The 19,415-nt window shown below is 44.3% G+C and overlaps 1 protein-coding gene across 2 annotated transcripts in view; it reads right to left on the minus strand.

Annotated features, from left to right (window-relative positions):
- The window catches only part of EXD2 (exonuclease 3'-5' domain containing 2), a 57,550-nt gene that overhangs the window by 13,239 nt on the left and 24,896 nt on the right, over nt 1–19,415 (minus strand). For both annotated transcript variants that reach the window (XM_058655567.1, XM_058655569.1), the window contains 3 exons: nt 11,393–11,805; nt 4,562–4,818; nt 360–486 (listed from right to left, as the gene is read on the minus strand). In XM_058655567.1, the coding sequence (XP_058511550.1) occupies nt 360–486; nt 4,562–4,818; nt 11,393–11,761 (753 nt within the window). In that variant the 5' untranslated portion in view covers nt 11,762–11,805. The remainder of the gene's footprint in view (nt 1–359; nt 487–4,561; nt 4,819–11,392; nt 11,806–19,415) is intronic.

Genomic DNA, 19,415 nt, shown 5'->3' on the forward strand with positions numbered 1-19,415 from the left:
GTATTTGGAGATTAGAATATTAAAAACAATTATGCCTTTGGTGGCAGCAATTCTTACTTTTTCCAGCTACTCTGATAAGAATACCTTGTTCCGGGGCAGGTGCGAGTTGAGCAGCCCGCGGCCTATGCTGGAGGACCTGGGCCTAGTACCCAGCTCCAGCTCCGGCTCTCTGCCGACGCTGACCCTGGGGGACAGCAGGCATGACTAAGGTAGTTGGTGTCCTGCCACCCACAAGGAGTTCTAGGCTCCCGGCATCAGCCTGACACAGTCCTGGCTGTTTAGAGTTTTGAGGAAATGAACCAGTGGAGGAGACTGCTCTCTCAAAGAAATAAACAACACCAAAATCTTTTAAAGAGTACCTGTTCCTCTGTAAGTGTCTCAGCATCCCAGTTGCTGCAACGAAGTAGAAGGGACTTGTCAAGGGGAAAGTTCAAAACAGTCTCGGCGAGTGATTTCAGGCTAAGCCCGTTACAGAGCAAATTGCTTCTAGAACAAATAAATAAAAGCATGTATCAAAAGTTGGTAAGGGATATGAACAGGAAAATCAAGAAAAGACAAATAAATGCCAATAAACATCTAGATAACCGATCTTCTCATTAAATCATCAAAAAAAGACATAATTTTTCCATCACATTGCAAAGTTTTTTTTTAATAAAGCAAACATTTATTAAACTATAATAAAAACATTCCATCAAATTACAAAACCTGAGCAAGAAAAACAAACGGCACATGCTTAACTGTAGTTGACATTCAAATAAAATTTGCATTCCCAAAATATTATACAGTAATTAGAAAATACCAGCCAAAGTAATATTAGGATACTTTTACGTGCGATCTCAACAAATTTGAACAGAAGCAAATTTTAACAAAGGTAAATTTTACAGTGAAACATAGCAGTAGATTAAGGATCTTAACATGTTTATTTTACTGCTATTTGACACTATGATACAAAAATAAGAGGATTTACTTGACATTTTTAATAAATATCTCATGGGCTGTTGAGTGCCTTACTGGTGAAAAGATTTAACTGGCTAATCTCATCAATCCATTTTGTACATTTAGTAAGCATCATCTCTGCCCTACATAACTCTTAATGCAATTCACAGCACACAAATGGTTATCATATTAAATACATAATCAACTTGGACTTCTCAACAGCAAGGAAATTAGTAAACCATCAAATGGACTGCTTACCATACACTTTCCTCATAACTAAATAACACACAAAAAAATCAAAATAATATTTGTCATCACTCTAAACTATTGCCAGCAACTGATGGAAACTGCCAATTTACCATATTCATGTTCACAACATGCTAAATATACTCTGCTGTTACTTCATCCATGAAATGCCAACATGCCTAGAACAGAGAATTTTCACCATCTCTTGCCGTGGGACCTGACTTGCAGCAATCTATATTTAGATCAGAACTCCATGGGCACTTGATGAACTCTACCTTTCCATGTTAGCTTTCTTATATGAGAGAGAATATATGGTATTTGCAAAGTTTTTAAAAATAACTATAAATAGGGCTCGGCAGCGTGGCCTAGTGGCTAAGGTCCTCGCCTTGATCCCATATGGCTGCTGGTTCTAATCCTGGCAGCTCCACTTCCTCTCTATCTCTCCTCCTCTCAGTATATCTCACTTTGTAATGAAAAGTAAAATAAATCTAAAAAAAAAAAAAAACTATAAATAGTATCCGTAGAACATGAAGAAATAGCAAGTCTCATCTAAAATTCTTGAATATTTTGACATCCCTGTGAGATGAGTTTAATAATAACTATCTACAATTGGAAGATGCTGTCCCACCCCGCAGTTGCCAGGGTTCACCTCCTGGCGCTGACTTACGACCCCAGCTCTGTCAGGGCAGACCCTGGAAGGCAGCAGCTAAACAGTCAAAGCAACTGGTTCCTGCCCCCGACATGGGAAACATGGGTTGGATTCATCCCGGCTTCAGTTCCAGCCACTGCTGTCATTGAGGAGGCAGGCTGGCCAACGGAGGCTCGCTCTATCTCTGTGCTTCTCAAAAAAGATAAAATTTGGGCCCGGCGGCGTGGCCTGGCAGCTAAAGTCCTCGCCTTGAATGCGCCGGGATCCCATATGGGCGCCGGTTCTAATCCCGGCAGCTCCACTTCCCATCCAGCTCCCTGCTTGTGGCCTGGGACAGCAGTCGAGGACGGCCCAAAGCTTTGGGACACTGCACCCGCGTGGGAGACCCGGAAGAGGTTCCTGGTTCCCGGCATCGGATTGGTGCGCACCGGCCGGTTGCGGCTCACTTGGGGAGTGAATCATCTGATGGAAGATCTTCCTCTCTGTCTCTCCTCCTCTCTGTATATCCGGCTTTCCAATAATAATAAATCTTTAAAAAAAAAAAAAGAATAAAATCCATGTACAGCAGTAAACAAAAATAATACAATCATTTGCCCAAGGACTAGAGATTCCAGCTAAGAGTTCAATGTGAAATCAAGAAGACATTGGTCTACAAAAGCAGAGGCAGGAGCGGGCACTTGGCCTAACAATTGAGGCGCAGTGGAGATAGGCCCACTGCCCCGACCAGACTGGGCTCAAACCCCAGCTTCACTTGCAAGCCGAGCTTCCTGTCAGCACACTGCCTGGGGAGCAGCACGTGTAACTCCAGCCCTTGGGTCTCTGCCACTGATGCGAGAAATCTGCATTGAGTTCTGGACTGTTGGTTTCCGCCTGGCCTAGCTCCAACTGTTGCGGGCAGCTGGGAGGGAACCAACAGAAAGAAGATCTTTCTCTGTTTATCCTTTTGCCTGCCTTTCAAATAAACTTAAAAACTTTAATTTTTTAAATGTCACCTTTGCCACTTCAAAGCTTTAATGGGCAACATTTCAAAACCACATACAACAGCCTCTACAGTAAGTCAACTTTGTTTAACATTAGTTTTAAAAAGTCTACAGAATCATGAAAAAAGACCATTACCCCCCAGAAAATGCTGCCTCCAACTTTCAAGTTAGCTGAAACTACAACTAATTTTCATAGTAAACGGCAGGAGTAATTTAGTAGCTAATAGATCTAAGTATAATTCTTGTACTATGATATCAAATTTTTATACTGTATGTTAACATTTTAACTTTTAGTACCAAAATATTCAAAAATAATTTTTAAAATTTTAATGAGGTTGTATTTAAAAACAGAACTGATAAAAATTCTGTTCTTTTTTCCTAGCAAGTAAATGATGATATCTTGCTGGGACCAAATTCTTATTCTAATGCTAGGATAGTCTGCATTTAGCTAAACAGAGAATTCAATGTACTTGCAGTTTCTATCCATTCATCATGATGACTGTACATGCATAAAAAAGGATCTGGAAGAACAAAGCAATCAGATGACGGTGCTGGAGGTGGCAGTGACGATGACAATGATAACACTTAATAGTGAAAATTATATAGCAAATTTATACGGCATATTTATAGTTAAGTTTATATATACTTATGCATGCAAATACACATATATAAGTCACGATTTCTAAGCTCTTTATACAGCTCAACTTATTTAATCTTCATACCAATCCTGTGAGGGCAGAACACTTTACAAAGAAACTGAAAACAGAGATTTTGTATCTTGCCAAAAGTCACACAGCTGGCAAGTGGCAGAGCAGAGACTCCCACCCAAACAGTTCAGCCTCTAACCAGAGGCCTAACAGCACACAGTGACAGTGGCATCTCTAGAAAGGTGGTGCTGCAGGAAGGAGGAAGTATACTCTAAACATTCAAAATGCTTCCACCCGTGTGGGAGACTGCAAGAAGCTCCTGGCTCCTGGCTCTGGATCAGTTCAGCTCTGGCCGCTGTGGTCACTTGGGAAGTGAACCAGTGGATGGAAGATCTTTCTGTCTCTCTCTGCAAATCTGCCTTTCCAATAAAAATAAATAAATCTTTTAAAAAAAGAAAAGGTTGGGACAGACTTTCCATAAGAAAGGAATTCTAAGGGAAAGGATACTCTTTTTTTTTTTTTTCCTTCCTATTCTTTTCTAGACAGGTCTACCATCATTTCTGGCCTAATGCATGGTTCACAAACTCGAGTATTACCAGGATGAGTCAGGGTTTCAACGGGGGTGGCAGGGACTCTGGCAAATTGAACGGTGCATATTCCTCTAAAAGGAATAGCCACCACCCAGCCAGCTGGAGCTATGGACCTGGTATAATCAGATCATTTGATTTTTCAAGAGAAGCCAGGAATACACTTTTTTTTTTTTACATTAAATAAATACTCTGAACTTTAAAAATATTTTTTTAAATCACATGTGAAAAAAAAGTTATACCAAAGCACATTGGTAGGCCTAATTTAGCTGGTGGGGTCATCTAATCATCATCTGTATTTTACAGTTAACAATTTGTCTTAAAAAGACAGTTTGTAGGTAACTGAAGTTTTCTCAATAGCTGTGATGTCTCATGAATTCAGTGGGCATCTCGGAGGCCTCTCATCGGTGAAGTCATTCAAGTGCTACCCCTTACTGATTCCAGGCTCTACAGACCTCGCTCACCGAGATGTCTGCCCCCAAGGCTACCTGAGTCCAGCATGCATAGACACCCTACCTCTGCCGCACTGCCAGGTAGCGGAGGTCCAGGCAGCCCCTGACTGCGAGGCCGTAGTCCTGCAGAAGCTTGCTGGCATCTTCCGAACATCCCACTCCAACTTTTAAAATGCTGCCATCTGCCAAGATGTCTAGTAATGTTCTTGGTAGCATTCTTCCTCCATACATCAGCTTGGGCAAGCGAACCAAGACACAGAGGCCACTTGGGGAGGCCATTTGCAGGAGTGACAGAGGACTGGCTCTGCCTTCCCAGTTCACCTGCAACACAATAAGAGCTGGGTTCATGCCCTAGGGTAGTCGCAAGCAAGCCCTACAATGATGGCAGGAACATCTAAGCTTCAGCTTCCCAACAGGAGTTATCAGGCCAGATTTGGGGTAAAATCTAACAAGTAGCCCATCCTAACTAATGCAATGGACTTTGTGAGGGGCAGCCTAGGCCAAGGTCCCAGAAGGTGCAAACTGCAGGGCCTGAAACCTGAGCCGTCCACAAACAGTGACCAGCTGACCCAGAGAAGCTCAGAGACACACTGGCAGTTATACAACACGCCACATTTACAAGTTAACAGACAAAAAAGCTGAGGAGAGGTGTGCCCACTGAGAACACAGCTCTCCAACTACCCAGACCGCAAGAACCCACCAGCCTTTCTTACCTTATCATCGCCTCCAGAACCTACTTGGAAAATCAAGTAGAAATACACTCTGACTGTGAAATAAATAATTACCTTTAAAATATCCTTAAAGTACAGCATACAATTATGTATAGTGTATAATGACAATAAATGACTATAATACTGATTTACCTATTTACTATGCTTTTTATCATTATTTTAGAGTGTAATTCTACTTTTGAAAAATGCTTTAAGGGCCCAGCGTGGTGGCCTAGTGGCTGAAGTCCTCGTCCAAGGCCTTGGAACCCTGCACCCATGTGGGAGACTTGGAGGAAGTTCCTGGCTCTTGGCTTCAGAATTGAGCAGCACCTGCCATTGCGGTCACCTGGGGAATGAATCATAAGACGGAAGATCTTCCTCCCTGTCTCTCCTCCTCTCTGTATATCTGACTTTGCAATAAAAAGAAATAAACATTTAAAAAAAATATTTTAAAACAGGTGTGGTGTTTTGCTAGCTACAGGTACAAATGCTTCAAGTTTACCTCATCTCTTGATTGATAAGAGGTCATATCCAGTGACTGGCCTACATCATCTAGGTTTATGGAAATACACTTTACAACATCTATACAATGACAAACTGCCTCCGGCTTTTCTCAGCTTGTAGCCCCATTAAGCAATACATAACTGTGTATATGTTCATTTGTAAATTACACATGTGTAGTACTGTACTAACATGCTACATTATGAAGTATTCAAGAAAGTATAATTTTAAATGAATGGCCCCATCAGCCATTCTAGACAGAATTTTTTTTTTTTTTAAGATTTATTTTTATTTTATTACAAAGTCAGATATACAGAGAGGAGGAGAGACAGAGAGGAAGATCTTCCATCTGATGGTTCACTCCCCAAGTGAGTGCAACAGCTGGTGCTGTGCTGATCCGAAGCCAAGAGCCAGGAACTTCCTCCATGACTCCCACAAGGGTGCAGGAACCTAAAGCATTGGGCCGTCCTCGACTGCTTTCCCAGGCCACAAGCAGGGAGCGGGACGGGAAGTGGAGCTGCCGGGATTACAGACAGCACTCATATGGGATCCCGGCATGTTCAAGGCGAGGACTTAAGCTGCTAGGCCACGCCGCCAGGCCCAGAATTTCAAACACTCTTCCCTGTGTTTCCATGATTCACTTAAGAACATTTTGGTTAGAGACTCTCCTTCCTGCAGACCAGTGGGTAATCTGTTTTAGCTTTGGTACCTTAAAAGTCCAGAGGGTTTCAGGGAAGACCTATGATTCTCTCCATGACCCCACGATGGCAGCAGAGAGTAAAGAAGGATGTGGGAGCACATTCTGTGCTGGAGCAGGTTGGAGAGTTATTCAGTTAACATCAGACCACAGCTTTGAGGCAAGCATGAACTTGCCAAAGTACAAGTGCCAGAATGAAAGCCCAATGTGAATAGAGAGCAACAAGGACAGGTTGGAAAGACAGTAGGAGACAAAATCATGCATGCTGATAGTGGCCAGAACATCTAAGTAGAGCTGGTATTGCAGGGCAGTGGGTTGAGTTATCCGCGATACAGACATCCCACAAGAGCACCAGTTCACGTCCAGGCTGCTCCATTTCTGATCCAGCTCCACACTAATGCACCTGAGAGAACAGAAGAGGGTCCAAGTGCTTGGGCCCCTGCATGCAAGTGAGACCTAGAGAGAGGTGCAGACTCCTGGCTTCAAATTGGCTCAGACACAGCCTCTGTGGCTATTAAGATGAGTGAACCAATGGATGGAAGATTTTTCTTTGTCGCTCCCTCTCTCTCTGTAACTCTGCCATTCAAATAAGTAAAGTTAAATAATCCTTAAAACAGAGAACATATAAGCAATTATCTGGCGTGGTAGCCTAATGGCTAAAGCCCTCATTTTGTATGCCCTGGGATCCCATATGATCACCGGTTCGTAGCCCAGCTTCTCCACTTCCCATCCAGCTCCCTGCTTGTGGCTTGGGAAAGCAGTCAAGGACAGCCCAAAGCCTTGGGACCCTGCACCCAAGTGGGAAACCCGAAGGAAGCTCCTGGCTCCCGATCAGTTAAGCTTCAGGAATTGTGGCCATTTGGGGAGTGAACCAGCACATGGAAGATCTTTCTCTCTGTCTCTCCTTCTATAGATCTACCTTTCCAATTAAAAAAAATAAGAAGAACTCTTTTTTTTCTAAATAAATAAATAAATCTTTAAAAAATAATGACAAGAGTGTATTTCAGGTACGCCTGAGCCCACAGAATGTTCCTGCAGAAACCACCTTTACGCCACTCCATCTTTATTGCACCTGTAGGGACATACGTAGTCAGAATCCCCAGAAAAGAACAGGCAGCAGCTTTAAAGGGCAAGAAAGGTACTAGACATTTCCACCCAATCTCCTCAGAAGAAAGTAATGCTGCCTTCTGAAACATGGCAGAACCCTCACTTTTATTATTTCACTTTCCTTTTAAGATTGATTCATTTTTATTACAAAGTCAGATATACAGAGAGGAGGAGAGACAGAGAGGAAGATCTTCCATATGATGATTCACTCCCCAGGTGACCACAATGGCCAGTGCTGTGCCGATCCAATGCCAGGAACCAGGAACTTCGTACAAGTCTCCCACACAGGTGCAGGGTCCCAAGGCCTTGAGCTGTCCTTGACTGCTTTCCCAGGCCACAAGCAGGGAGCTGGATGGGAAGCAGGGACGTCGGGATTAGAACCGGCGCCCATATGGGATCCCGGAGCGTTCAAAGTGAGGACTTGAGTCGCTAGGCCACGCCGCCGGGCCCAGAACCCTCATTTTACACTGCTCCCCTCAGTGGTGCATCACCAGGGCTAACTCAGGAAGATCTGGAAACCCATACATCCACTGGGGAGCATACAGGCTATTCCCTGCTCTATGCTTCTTGGACTCTCCATATATTTTGGCATTCAATACAGTTAACAGACAATCACAATCTGTTTATGTCTGAGTTTTAATCCTATTACTTGGTGGGCTTGGGAGCCCTCAGGGAAGAGACTAATCCCCTGAAAGACAGGAAAGACTAGGGTTAACACAACAGAATCCAGAGCTCTCTTAGGAACACGCTAAGTCTGGGATGAATGTCAGACATTCCAGGGGAGACAGCAAGCAAGCAGGTGGATATAAAAGGCTGGCATTCTAATTTTGAGAGTTGTCAGCATGGCAATGATATTTAAAGCTATAAAAGTAGATGAGATCACAGGAAAAGAATGGAGATTAGAAGACATAAATTAGTGGCCCACGGACCCATCTGTTGACCCACAGATAAGTTGTCATATTTAAATACTTGTGCAAGAATTTTTTTAATTAGTAGAGTTCACATTTTTAAAAACCCATATTCCAAGTTCCTCCTTAAAGAACTGGGTAATTTGGTAGCACTTGGCTTAAACTGTATGGCAGCTTACTCATTTATATGAGGCATGAATTCTCTGATTCACCATATTGTCTTTTCAACATTTAGGCCAACTGCCTTCTAATACAAAGAAATATTCCTCAGATCCACAAAAAAAGCTAAATGGAAGATCCTGGATATTTGTGTGCTAAAGAAAAAAAAAAGAGAAAGAGGGCCCGGCAGCGTGGCCTAGTGGCTAAAGTCCTCGCCTTGAACGCGCCAGGATCCCACATGGGCGCCAGTTCTAATCCCGGCAGCTCCACTTCCCATCCAGCTCCCTGCTTGTGGCCTGGGAAAGCAGTTGAGGACGGCCCAATGCATTGGGACCCTGTACCCGCGCGGGAGATCCGGAAGAGGTTCCTGGTTCCTGGCACTGGATTGGCGTGCACCGGCCCGTTGCGGCTCACTTGGGGAGTGAATCATCAGACGGAAGATCTTCCTCTCTGTCTCTCCTCCTCTTTGTATATCTGACTTTGTAATGAAATAAATAAATCTTTAAAAAAAGAGAGAGAAAGAAATGGAATATATTTCTCTATGAATTAAGAACAATATTATGTATCCAAAAATACACTCCTGCTACATTATTCATTTACATTACCTGTCTGTAACTTACAGTTCCTGGGATGGCTACAGAAGACACCACATCTACGTCACTTCCATATTTATGTATCAGTCAGAAGGGAAATCAGAAAAGGAAACAGAGAAGCCCGTTGCTCCACTTCTAATACAGCTCCCTACTAATATGCCTGAGAAAGCAGCAGAAGCCCCTGCACCCACGCGGGAGACTCATGAAATTCCTGGCTCTGGCTTCAGCCTGACTTAGCCTCAGACATTGTAGCCATATGGGATGTAAACCAATGGATGGATAATCTCTCTCTCTCTTCCTCTCTTCATCTTCTCCTTCTCCCTCACCATCTCTCTTTGTGACTTTGCTGTTCAGATAAAATAAATCTTTAAAACACTCAAGAAAACATAGAAGAGCCCAGTGTGGTGGCCTAACGGCTAAAGTCCTCACCTTGAACAGGCACTGGGATCCCATATGGGTGCTGGTTCTAATCCTGGCAGCTCTGCTTCCCATCCAGCTCCCTGCTTGTGGCCTGGGAAAGCAGTCAAGGACGCCCAAAGCCTTGGGACCCTGCACCCACATGGGAGACCTGGAGGAGGTTCCTGGCTCCTAACTCCGGATCAGCACAGCACCAGCTGTTGCGCTCACTGGGGAAATGAATCATCATATGGAAGATCTTCCTCTCTGTCTCTCCTCCTCTCTGTATATCTATCTTTCCAATAAAAATAAAAAAAATCTTAAAAAAAATAAAAAGAAAAGATAACAATTAAATGACAGTTACACAAAAGTGAATGAAGGCGAAAGAGAAACAGTGATAGAAGAAGAGACAGAGCAAGGATGGGTGACTTTCTCATGGTTTTTCTGTCACAGCAATTAGGCAAATGCAGTCATACCTGCAGGGAGATGTGGCATCCATCCATAAACAAACATTTCAAATAAAGTGAATTTTGTATTATTTGCCACTTTACTATGTAATTATGGTATATTATTATTTTTTAAATTTTTATTGGAAAGTCAGATATACAGAGGAGGAGAGACACAGAGGAAGAACTTCCGTCCGATGATTCACTCCCCAGGTGACTGCAGCTTGGCCAGAGCTAAGCCGATCCGAAGCCAGGAGCAAGGAGCTCCTTCCGGGTCTCTCATGCGGGTGCAGGGTCCTAAGGCATTGGGCCGTCCTTGACTGCTTTCCCAGGCCACAAGCAAGGAACTGGCTGGGAAGCAGGGCTGCTGGGATTAGAACCGGCACCCATATGGGATCCCGGAGCATTTAAGACGAGGACTTCAGCTGCTAGGTTACTGTGCTGGGCCCAAGATATGTTATTGTTAAGCTAATCTCTGTTATCAATTATTCATTTCAGACTACCCTGTCATTGTTGAATTTATACTGTTTAGTTTGAAATAATGAAGGTGATTTGAAAATATAAATTTTTCTAATCTACCAAAGATTTTTAAAAACTGTTGTTACAGATAAATTTCGAAAATTATATGAAGATATATGCATTTTTCTGACATAACTGTCTGTAGAATGTTACAGCATCCGATCCTTCCACTGGCCCAAGGTCAGAAGCAGCTTTAGCATCCGCCGGTGCTGGACACCCTCAGCGGCTGAGGTCTCAGGGCTTTTGTGACTCCTCTCCCTACACTGTCACACAATGACACAATATGTGACTCCTACTGATCTGTGACTATTTCCTATGGAAAGTGAGGATAACAACAGTCTCTTCTTGTCTATGAAGTAACTATGAAAACGAAATGAAATGATACAGGTAAAACAGTATCCTGCATGTCTTAGGATAGACAGCATTTCAAATGTTAGCTGTTATCTTTCTAAATTCTTACTTAGGTCATAATTCTTATTTCAACAAACCTGTCCTCTCCATTTTCTTATGAAAATGCTACTAAAAATATGAATGGTGTTTCATGAACACGTATTACCTGAGCTGAAGACTTTGTAGGTGTAATCTATTTGTATCCTGAGAAAAGCCATTGGCAGCTAAGTACCATTTTATGTCTACCATCAACAGAGAGGTTAAGCAGTTTATCCATGTTCACAGCTCGTCTGAACGCAGAAGCCAGGATCATAAGCAATCGCATAACCCGAGAACAGCAGCAGCTGCCAGCTGGCCAGGACCTCCTGTGCAGAACAGGCCAATTCTCCTTTCCCCTTATCCTCTACCTGACCTTCCAAGGCCCAAGTCAAGAAGAGATTCCTTTTTTTGCCTTTGATTTTCGACTTACCCACTCACAGTCAATTCCAAGAACTGGAAAATCTTCCAAGTCGCTCCTAAGCACGGGCTCGATCTGCTCCCACTCTGCCTCCTGCGACACTACCACCACCTTCCCTTGGAGGATCCTGTCCTCCCAGGAGGTTCTGGGGGGGCGGGAGTGCGGCTGGTCTTCTGCTGGAGTGGGCGGTTCCCCACTGCCCGGCACTTGCTGCTGCTGCGGCTGCTCCTCCTCCTGAACGTGCACCTGCTGCTGCTGCTGCTGGGTCACAGGGCTTGTCTTTCTCCACCGCTGCTGTATGCCTCTCCACAGGACAAATCCTCCCACAGCCACACCCAGAAGGGTGGTCACGGTCAAAGCCACGAAGTTGGGCCTCGACATCTTGGACTCTACTGTTCAGGAAAACACATCACTAGGCCCACAATCTGCAAAAGAGAAAAAAACATGTTTCTAATTTATATGCAAAATATACACTTAAACAGGCTTTCTCCTCAGTGTTTCATTTATAATTCCTATGAGCGTAAAGCAAAATCACTACTGTACATTAAGTGAAACAAAATTCTAATCATTTTTTTTACTTTTTTTTTTAAGATTTATTTTATTTTTATTACAAAGTCAGATATACTGAGAGGAGGAGAGATAGAGAGGAAGTGGAGCTGCCGGGATTAGAACCAGCAGCCACATGGGATCAAGGCGAGGACCTTAGCCACTAGGCCACGCCGCCGAGCCCCTCATCATTTTTTTTAATAACTGTACTCCACCTCTGTCTCTATCCTCACCCTAGAACACATCTACTCTCTACCCTCTATACTCTGATAGTTACCCAGGATTCTCTTTTTCCGTGTTTTTTTCTTTTAATAAAGATTTATTTATTTTTTATTGGAAAGGAAGAGAGAAGCAAGAGACACAGAGAAAGATCTTCAATCCGCTGGCTTACTCCCCAAGTGGCCACGACGCTGGAGCTGAGCTGATGCAAAGCCAGGAGGCAGCAGCCTCCTCTGGGTCTCCCACATGGACACAGGATCCCAAGGCAGGAGCTGGATGGGAAGTATAGCAGCCAGGACATGAACTGGTACCCAAATGGGATTCCAGCACATGCAAGGCGAGGACTTCGGCCACTAGGCTAACAGGTCGGGTCCCCACGATTCTCTTAACGATAGAAAACCATATCAGAATGCCTGATTCAAGTCTTGGCTGCTGTGTCTCCACTTGGTATCCTGAGAGGCAGCGGATGATGGCTCAAGAACTCAGGTCCCTGCCACCCTCGGAGAAGATTTGGATTGGGCTCTGCAGTTAGCTTAGACCAGCCCTGGCTGTGCAGGCATTTGCAGTAGGTGGAAGATCTCTCCATCTGCCTCTCCACCTCCTGATTCTCCCTCTACCTTTCAAGCAAAAAGGAACATGAAGTTAACAATTTTAAGTAAAACTGTATCAATCAAAGCAGAATAAACTAGCTTCTCACTTCCAAATGCCAATTTATTAGTGAGTGAATTTTTTAGTGTAGGGACCTTCTTTAAAATGTTTGTATTTTACTTATATACTTTAAAAAATTATTTTTATTGCAAAGTCAGATACACAGAGAGGAGGACAGAGAAGATCCTCGGTCCGATGATTCACTCCCCATGTGACCATAACTGCCAGAACTGTGCCGATTTGAAGCTAGGAGCCAGAAACTTCTTCTAGGTCTCCCACGCAGGTGCAGAATCCCAAAGCTTCGGGCTGTCCTTGACTGTTTTCCCAGGCCATAAGCAGAGAGTTGGATGGGAAGGAGGGCCGCCAGGATTAGAACCAGCGCCCATATGGGATCCTGGCATGTTCAAGGTGATGACTTTAGCCACTTGGTTATGTTCCAGGACTGATGTATTTATTTTTATGGGAAAGACAGAAAGGAGAGACAGAAGAATCTTCTATCTGCTGGTTCACTCCCCAAAACTGAGCCAATCTAAATCCAGGAGCCTCTTCCCAGTCTCTCACTCAGGTCACCAATGCTTTGGGCCATCCTCCACTGCTTTCCCAAACCATAAGCAGTGGAGCTGCACCAGAAGTGGAGCAGCTGGAACACAAAGTGATGCCATATGGGGTGCCGGCACTTGCAGGTGGAAGATTAGCCAATTAAGCCATTGCATCCGCCCCCTAATCTTGATATTTTAAACCTTAAATTTCCTAACAGTTAAATGAAAGCTTTCATTTCTCATTTTAAAAGCAAGTTGCTGGAGAGACTGATTTTACTGACTTTGCTTTTCTGGCAGGTGTGGGAGTGGGGGAGTACAGGAAACTGGCCTGAGTAAACACTTTCCTGGTGGTTCAGCAAGTCTCCCTAGTTGGTCACAGAGACTGACTCAGGAGGGCCACACAAAAGGAGAGAGACAGCCGCGGTGTGAACAAGGGGATGGCACAGCGAAAGGTCTACTCAGGCAGGCGTGGTCATGTAAGTAAGTGGACACACACTGACCCATTGTCATTTTGCTTGGGACGCATCTTTTGTTTCCCATTCTGGAGATATGAGTGGACACAGTACTTACTTCTCTACAGCACAGTCAAGGACTGAACATAACCGTTAAGTGGCTCCTGTGGCTTGATATTAATTCAGATGTTGAATGTTCACCACAGAACATGACTGGCAAGTCACGGCAGCAGGGCCTAAGGGAGGTCCTTGGGGCACTGAGTGTAGGCGCAGGGTTGTTACGAAAGCCTGAATTTGGGACCAACCTCTCTCCCCCTCACTCATCACATGGTCATGCCTTTGCAAGTTCTACCACCCCTACCAGCTGCCACACCAATGGGGGCCCCCTAATCTTGGGATTAATCCTTCAAAACTGAGCTAGATATATTTGAAAAGCAGAGCTACACAGAAAAGAGAGACGGATCTTTTATCCTCTGATTTACTCCCCAAATAGCAGCAATGGTGCAATGGCCAGAGCTGGATCTTTTCAAAGCAAAGAGCCATAAGCTTCCTTTGGGTCTCCCATGTGGGTGTAGGCGCCCAAAAATTTGAACCATCCTCTGCTGCTTTTCCAGGCAATAAACAGGGAGCTGGATTGGAAGTGGAGCAGCCAGGACTCATATCAGCAACCACATGGGATGCTGGTGCTGCAGGCAGAGGCTTAGCCAACTATGCCATCATACTGGCTCCAATAAATACTGTTCCTTTATGAAGTTAGTTGTTTCGGGACTTCAGGTGTAGCAACAAAAAGGTGACTAGCATAGTGGTCCTCAGTGTCATCCAGGGAGGAAACTCCGGGCAGCACCACTGAGCACAGCTGATGGTCCCACACAGGAAGAAGGCCTGCTATGGGCAGATACTTGGTTCATTCAACGGAAGTCAGGGATCTGCACTGTTCATGAAATGTCATCACCTTTAAGTGTTAACAATAAACTCTCAGATTTTAAAAATATTGTGCCAACCAAACAAAAACACTCTGGGTGCTGGGCTACCCATCTGTGAGGCTCTGGCCTCAGATGCAAACCGCCCAGAGCTGCAACATTCTGCTGCACCCCACCTACGCTTTCTACTGCGGAGGTTGTCCCGACGAATGTGTGCCATTTTTAAAAAATCATTTCATATGTGAAGCAACTCTGAAATTATAATCATGCCCATATGCACAGAGATATTTGGCTACTGTAGGAAAGTTGGAATGGTAATGGTTATTAACTGTAATAAAAAATAATAATAGAGCTGGTGATTTTAAAAATAAATTTCACTTTATTCTAGTTAGTCCAAAAACTGTGCCTCATGCTTCATAGGTGCTTTTCCCAGTGCTTCTGCTGAAGAGGAAACTGAGGCTTACTGAGACTGAATCATGTATACAGAGAAACCTCTATCATCATATGCTGAGAAGACAGAAAATCCTTGCCACTTTAAGAAAATCCAGGAAAAAAATCATAGAAAAGATTTGTTAACAAGAAACAAACAAAAGAAAAGAAAACTGAAAAGAAAAAAGACTTGTTAAGAAGTAGGGTGGGTCTTTTGGTATAGTGGGTTAAGTTATAGTCAGAGCTGCTCATTTCCCCTAACCAGGTGCTGGTTCAAGTCCCAATACCTCTACTTCCAAACAAGCTTCCTGTTGATGCCTGGGAGTAGCAGATGATGTTCAAATTTCCGGGTTCCAGCCGCTCATGGGGAGACCTGGAGCGAGTTTCTGGCTTGCAGCTTCGCAGTGGCACAACGCTTGCTATTGTGAGCATTTGGAAACCTGCTTTTCTTTCTTCATCTCTCGCTCTGCCCTCCCCGTTCTTTCTGTCTTTCTCCCATTCAAACAGATGAAAATAAACATTTTTTCAAAGATTCAGAAATTAATAAACAGATTTAAAAAGAAAAGAAGGAAATGGTCAGGTGCCAGGAACGGAAGAAGGAACACACAATGGGTGGGGGCAAAGCTGGGCAGAAACCAGGCTCCCAGCAGCCCCAGCACAGGGCTACACTAGTGCTGGGTCAGAAGGGTAGGCTGGGGCCCGGCGGCGTGGCCTAGCGGCTAAAGTCCTCGCCTTGAAAGCCCCGGGATCCCATATGGGCGCCGGTTCTAATCCCGGCAGCTCCACTTCACATCCAGCTCCCTGCTTGTGGCCTGGGAAAGCAGTCGAGGACGGCCCAATGCATTGGGACACTGCACCCGCGTGGGAGACCCGGAAGAGGTTCCAGGTTCCCGGCTTCGGATCGGCGCGCATCGGCCCGTTGCGGCTCACTTGGGGAGTGAAACATCAGATGGAAGATCTTCCTCTCTGTCTCTCCTCCTCTGTGTATATCTGGCTGTAATAAAATGAATAAATCTTTAAAAAAAAAAAAAAAAAGAAGAAGGGTAGGCTGGCACTACCACCATGGCCCAATTTGTCCGTAACCTCTCGGAGGAGGTCCCTGTGCCAGTGAATACTGTGTGACTTACTGGAAGCCTTGAATGGCCACATTTTAGCACTATGCTGCTTCCTCCAACCCTTGCTGAGATCCCTACAGCGATTCAAAGCCTGAAAAAAAATAGTCCAAAGTGCTCAGACTAGTAGCTTCAAACAGCTCACAGTTAGGAAGCTTTGCTGAATGGCTTGGTGGCCACTGAGGTGTGGGTGTGGTTTTATATCGGAGAGATCATAGCAAGTGTGGCATCCTTGGCTATAATGTTTAAAGACTAGTCTTTAACATCTGACTTATTATTTGAATGGTTTTGGACCATGCATGTTGAAACTGTTATCTGAATAAAATATGTTAAAAAAATGTAGACTGCCAGTACAGGACACAGCTGGGACCTAGGAGAGTGTTGCCTTGCCCAACCACAGGGACCCGGCAGTGCCCAACCACCAAGGCCAAGGCTTAGGGCATGGACAGAGACTAGGGTATGGGCACAGACTCCCAAGCCAGTACTGTGGACAGGCACAGAGACTAAGTTCATAATATCCTCACCAAGGAGCCCCAGGGCCAAGACACTGAATTTGAATCCATTCAGACTTGGTAAATTCAGCGGGAAGCAAGCAGAGTCATAAATATGCTTGAAGTGTGTCCCGTATGCACTGGTGCTTCTCAATCACATAAGAAATATGGAAAGACGGGCCTTCTTCTTCGAAAGCTCACCAACGAATCCAAACAAAGAGAAGGCATTTGTCCCAGCTGTTAAGTCCTCATTCGGGACGGCCACATCCCACACTGGAATGTCTGGATTCAAGCTCCAGAGCCACCACCGATTCAAGCTTCCCACTCATACTCATCCTGGGAGGCAGCAGGTGACGGCTCAAGTCATTGGGTCCCTGTCCCACATGGGAGACCTGAACCAGGCTGCCAGCCGCAGAGTCAGCTGAGCCTTGTCCAGCAGGTGCAGGCATGTGGGGAATGAACCAGCAGATGGGAGATCTCCCTCTCTCTCTCCTCTCTTTATCCTTGTCTTTCAGGAAAAATAGAAGTTTTTTTTAAAAAAGGTCTACTTTTACTTAAAAGTCAGAGTTACAGCGAAAAGAAGAGAGTGAGTGAGAGAGGGAAAAAGAAATAGAGAAATCTTCCACCCACTGATTCACTCCCCAAATGGGCTGGTCCTAACCTGGGAGCCAGGAGCTTCTTCCAGGTCTTCCAAGGCCTTGGGCTACGCTGCACTGTTTTGCCAGACCATCAGCAAATGGAATAGCCAGGACTTGAATGGCTGGTGGTATGGAATGAAGGATTAGCCTGTTATGTCATCATGCTGGCCGCAAAACAATATTTTTTTAATTTTAAAGATAATATCCTATACAATTTTTTTGAAATGTCACAATGTATTGAACACTGGAAAAAATTTAATTTGGGACTTAGCAGGCTAATCAAACAGTAGATCAGACATACACAGGGAGAATCTGTAAACTGGAGATCAATCCAGGAAGTACCCAGAAGGCAACACAGAGAGGTGAAGAGGTGGAAGGGACCAACATAAGGAGAACACACTGAAAAATCCATTTTCCACACAATAAAGATCTGGAAATGTCAGATTGAGTCAAGCTCCGATTCTCACACAGGGAAAAGGAAACCTTTCCACAAAATGATTGGCATAAGAATGTTCATAGTAGTTGTATTCATAATAGCCAAAAGATGAAACAGACCACATAGTGCATGTATATAAAGAAAAAGGAGTGGGGGCCCGGCAGCGTGGCCTAGCAGCTAAAGTCCTCACCTTGAACACGCCCCGGGATCCCATATGGGTGCCAGTTCTAATCCCGGCAGCTCCACTTCCCATCCAGCTCCCTGCTTGTGGCCTGGGAAGGCAGTCGAGGACGGCCCAAAGCTTTGGGACACTGCACCCGCGTGGGAGACCCGGAAGAGGTTCCTGGTTCCCGGCTTTGGATTGGCGCGAACCAGCCCGTTGAGGCTCACTTGGGGAGTGAATCATCGCACGGAAGATCTTCCTCTCTGTCTCTCCTCTCTCTGTATATCTGACTTTGTAATAAAATAAATCTTAAAAAAAAAAAAAGAGAAGAAAAAAGAAAAAGGAGTGAAGTGAGTCCTGCAACATGGATGCATCCTCAAACACTTGAAACCAATTCCGAAGCCAGATTTAAGAGAGATACCATATGCTCCAATATTGGGAAACTTCTTGACGTTAAACGTTTTATCTGTGGTGGAAAAACTCATGAATGGTAGTTGTTATAAAGGCAGGGTCACAGGAAAAGACACTTAAACTGAATTGTGAATGAATTCTGAATGACAAAAAGGACTCAATCATGCCAAACGCTAGCAAAGAACATTTCAAACAGGCGGGAACTTCCTAGAATGGTGGTAAAGGGCCACATCTTGATAGGGTCCTGGGTTACAAAACTGTATGTATGTATGAAAACTCAGGAAGATGCCCAACTTTTCTCCTGCTGACCTGATAAACTGTTGGTCCAGTCACTGTCTTTCCTGCCGGAGTGCAAATCCCCTGTGTGGGCTACTTCTCCATCACATCACATCACAGAGCACAACACATCCACTAGGCATTTATTAAATGCATGAAATTCAGTTCAATCTGTCATGTGCTAACATCTTGATGATAAATGACTCTAATTCAATCATCAGATTAAAACATTCTGTTATTCACATTAAAAAATCATTTTCTTTATTGAAACTTAATGCTATAAAGAGGAAATGTGATTCAATTCTGTACTTGAAATGAGAAAAAACAAACCTTGCTGAAGACCCGCTCTGGGATCCAAACTTCTCAGCGCCCCACTGACTGCCCTGACTGGAATGACCTGACATTCAGTTTTTTTGTATAAATAGCCAACATCCATCCATTAACAGTGGTTACCAAGGGTGGCAGGATTATGAACAACTTATTATTCAAGCATCATACAAGTATGTATATCTCCATAATTAGGAAAATACAAGTGTTTTTTAACAGTGCTCCTTTTATTTATTTATTTATTTATTTATTTTTGTTGGAAAGGCAGATTTACAGAGAGAGGGAGAGACAGAAAGAAAGACTGCCTGCCGCTGATTCACTCTCCAAGTGGCTGCAACGGCTGGAGCTGAGCCAATCCGAAGCCAGGAGCCAGGAGCTTCTTCCGGGTCTCCCATATGGATTTGGACCATACTCTACTGCTTTCCTAG

This window comes from Ochotona princeps, chromosome 26 (assembly GCF_030435755.1).
Source record: "Ochotona princeps isolate mOchPri1 chromosome 26, mOchPri1.hap1, whole genome shotgun sequence".
Lineage (NCBI taxonomy): Eukaryota > Metazoa > Chordata > Mammalia > Lagomorpha > Ochotonidae > Ochotona > Ochotona princeps.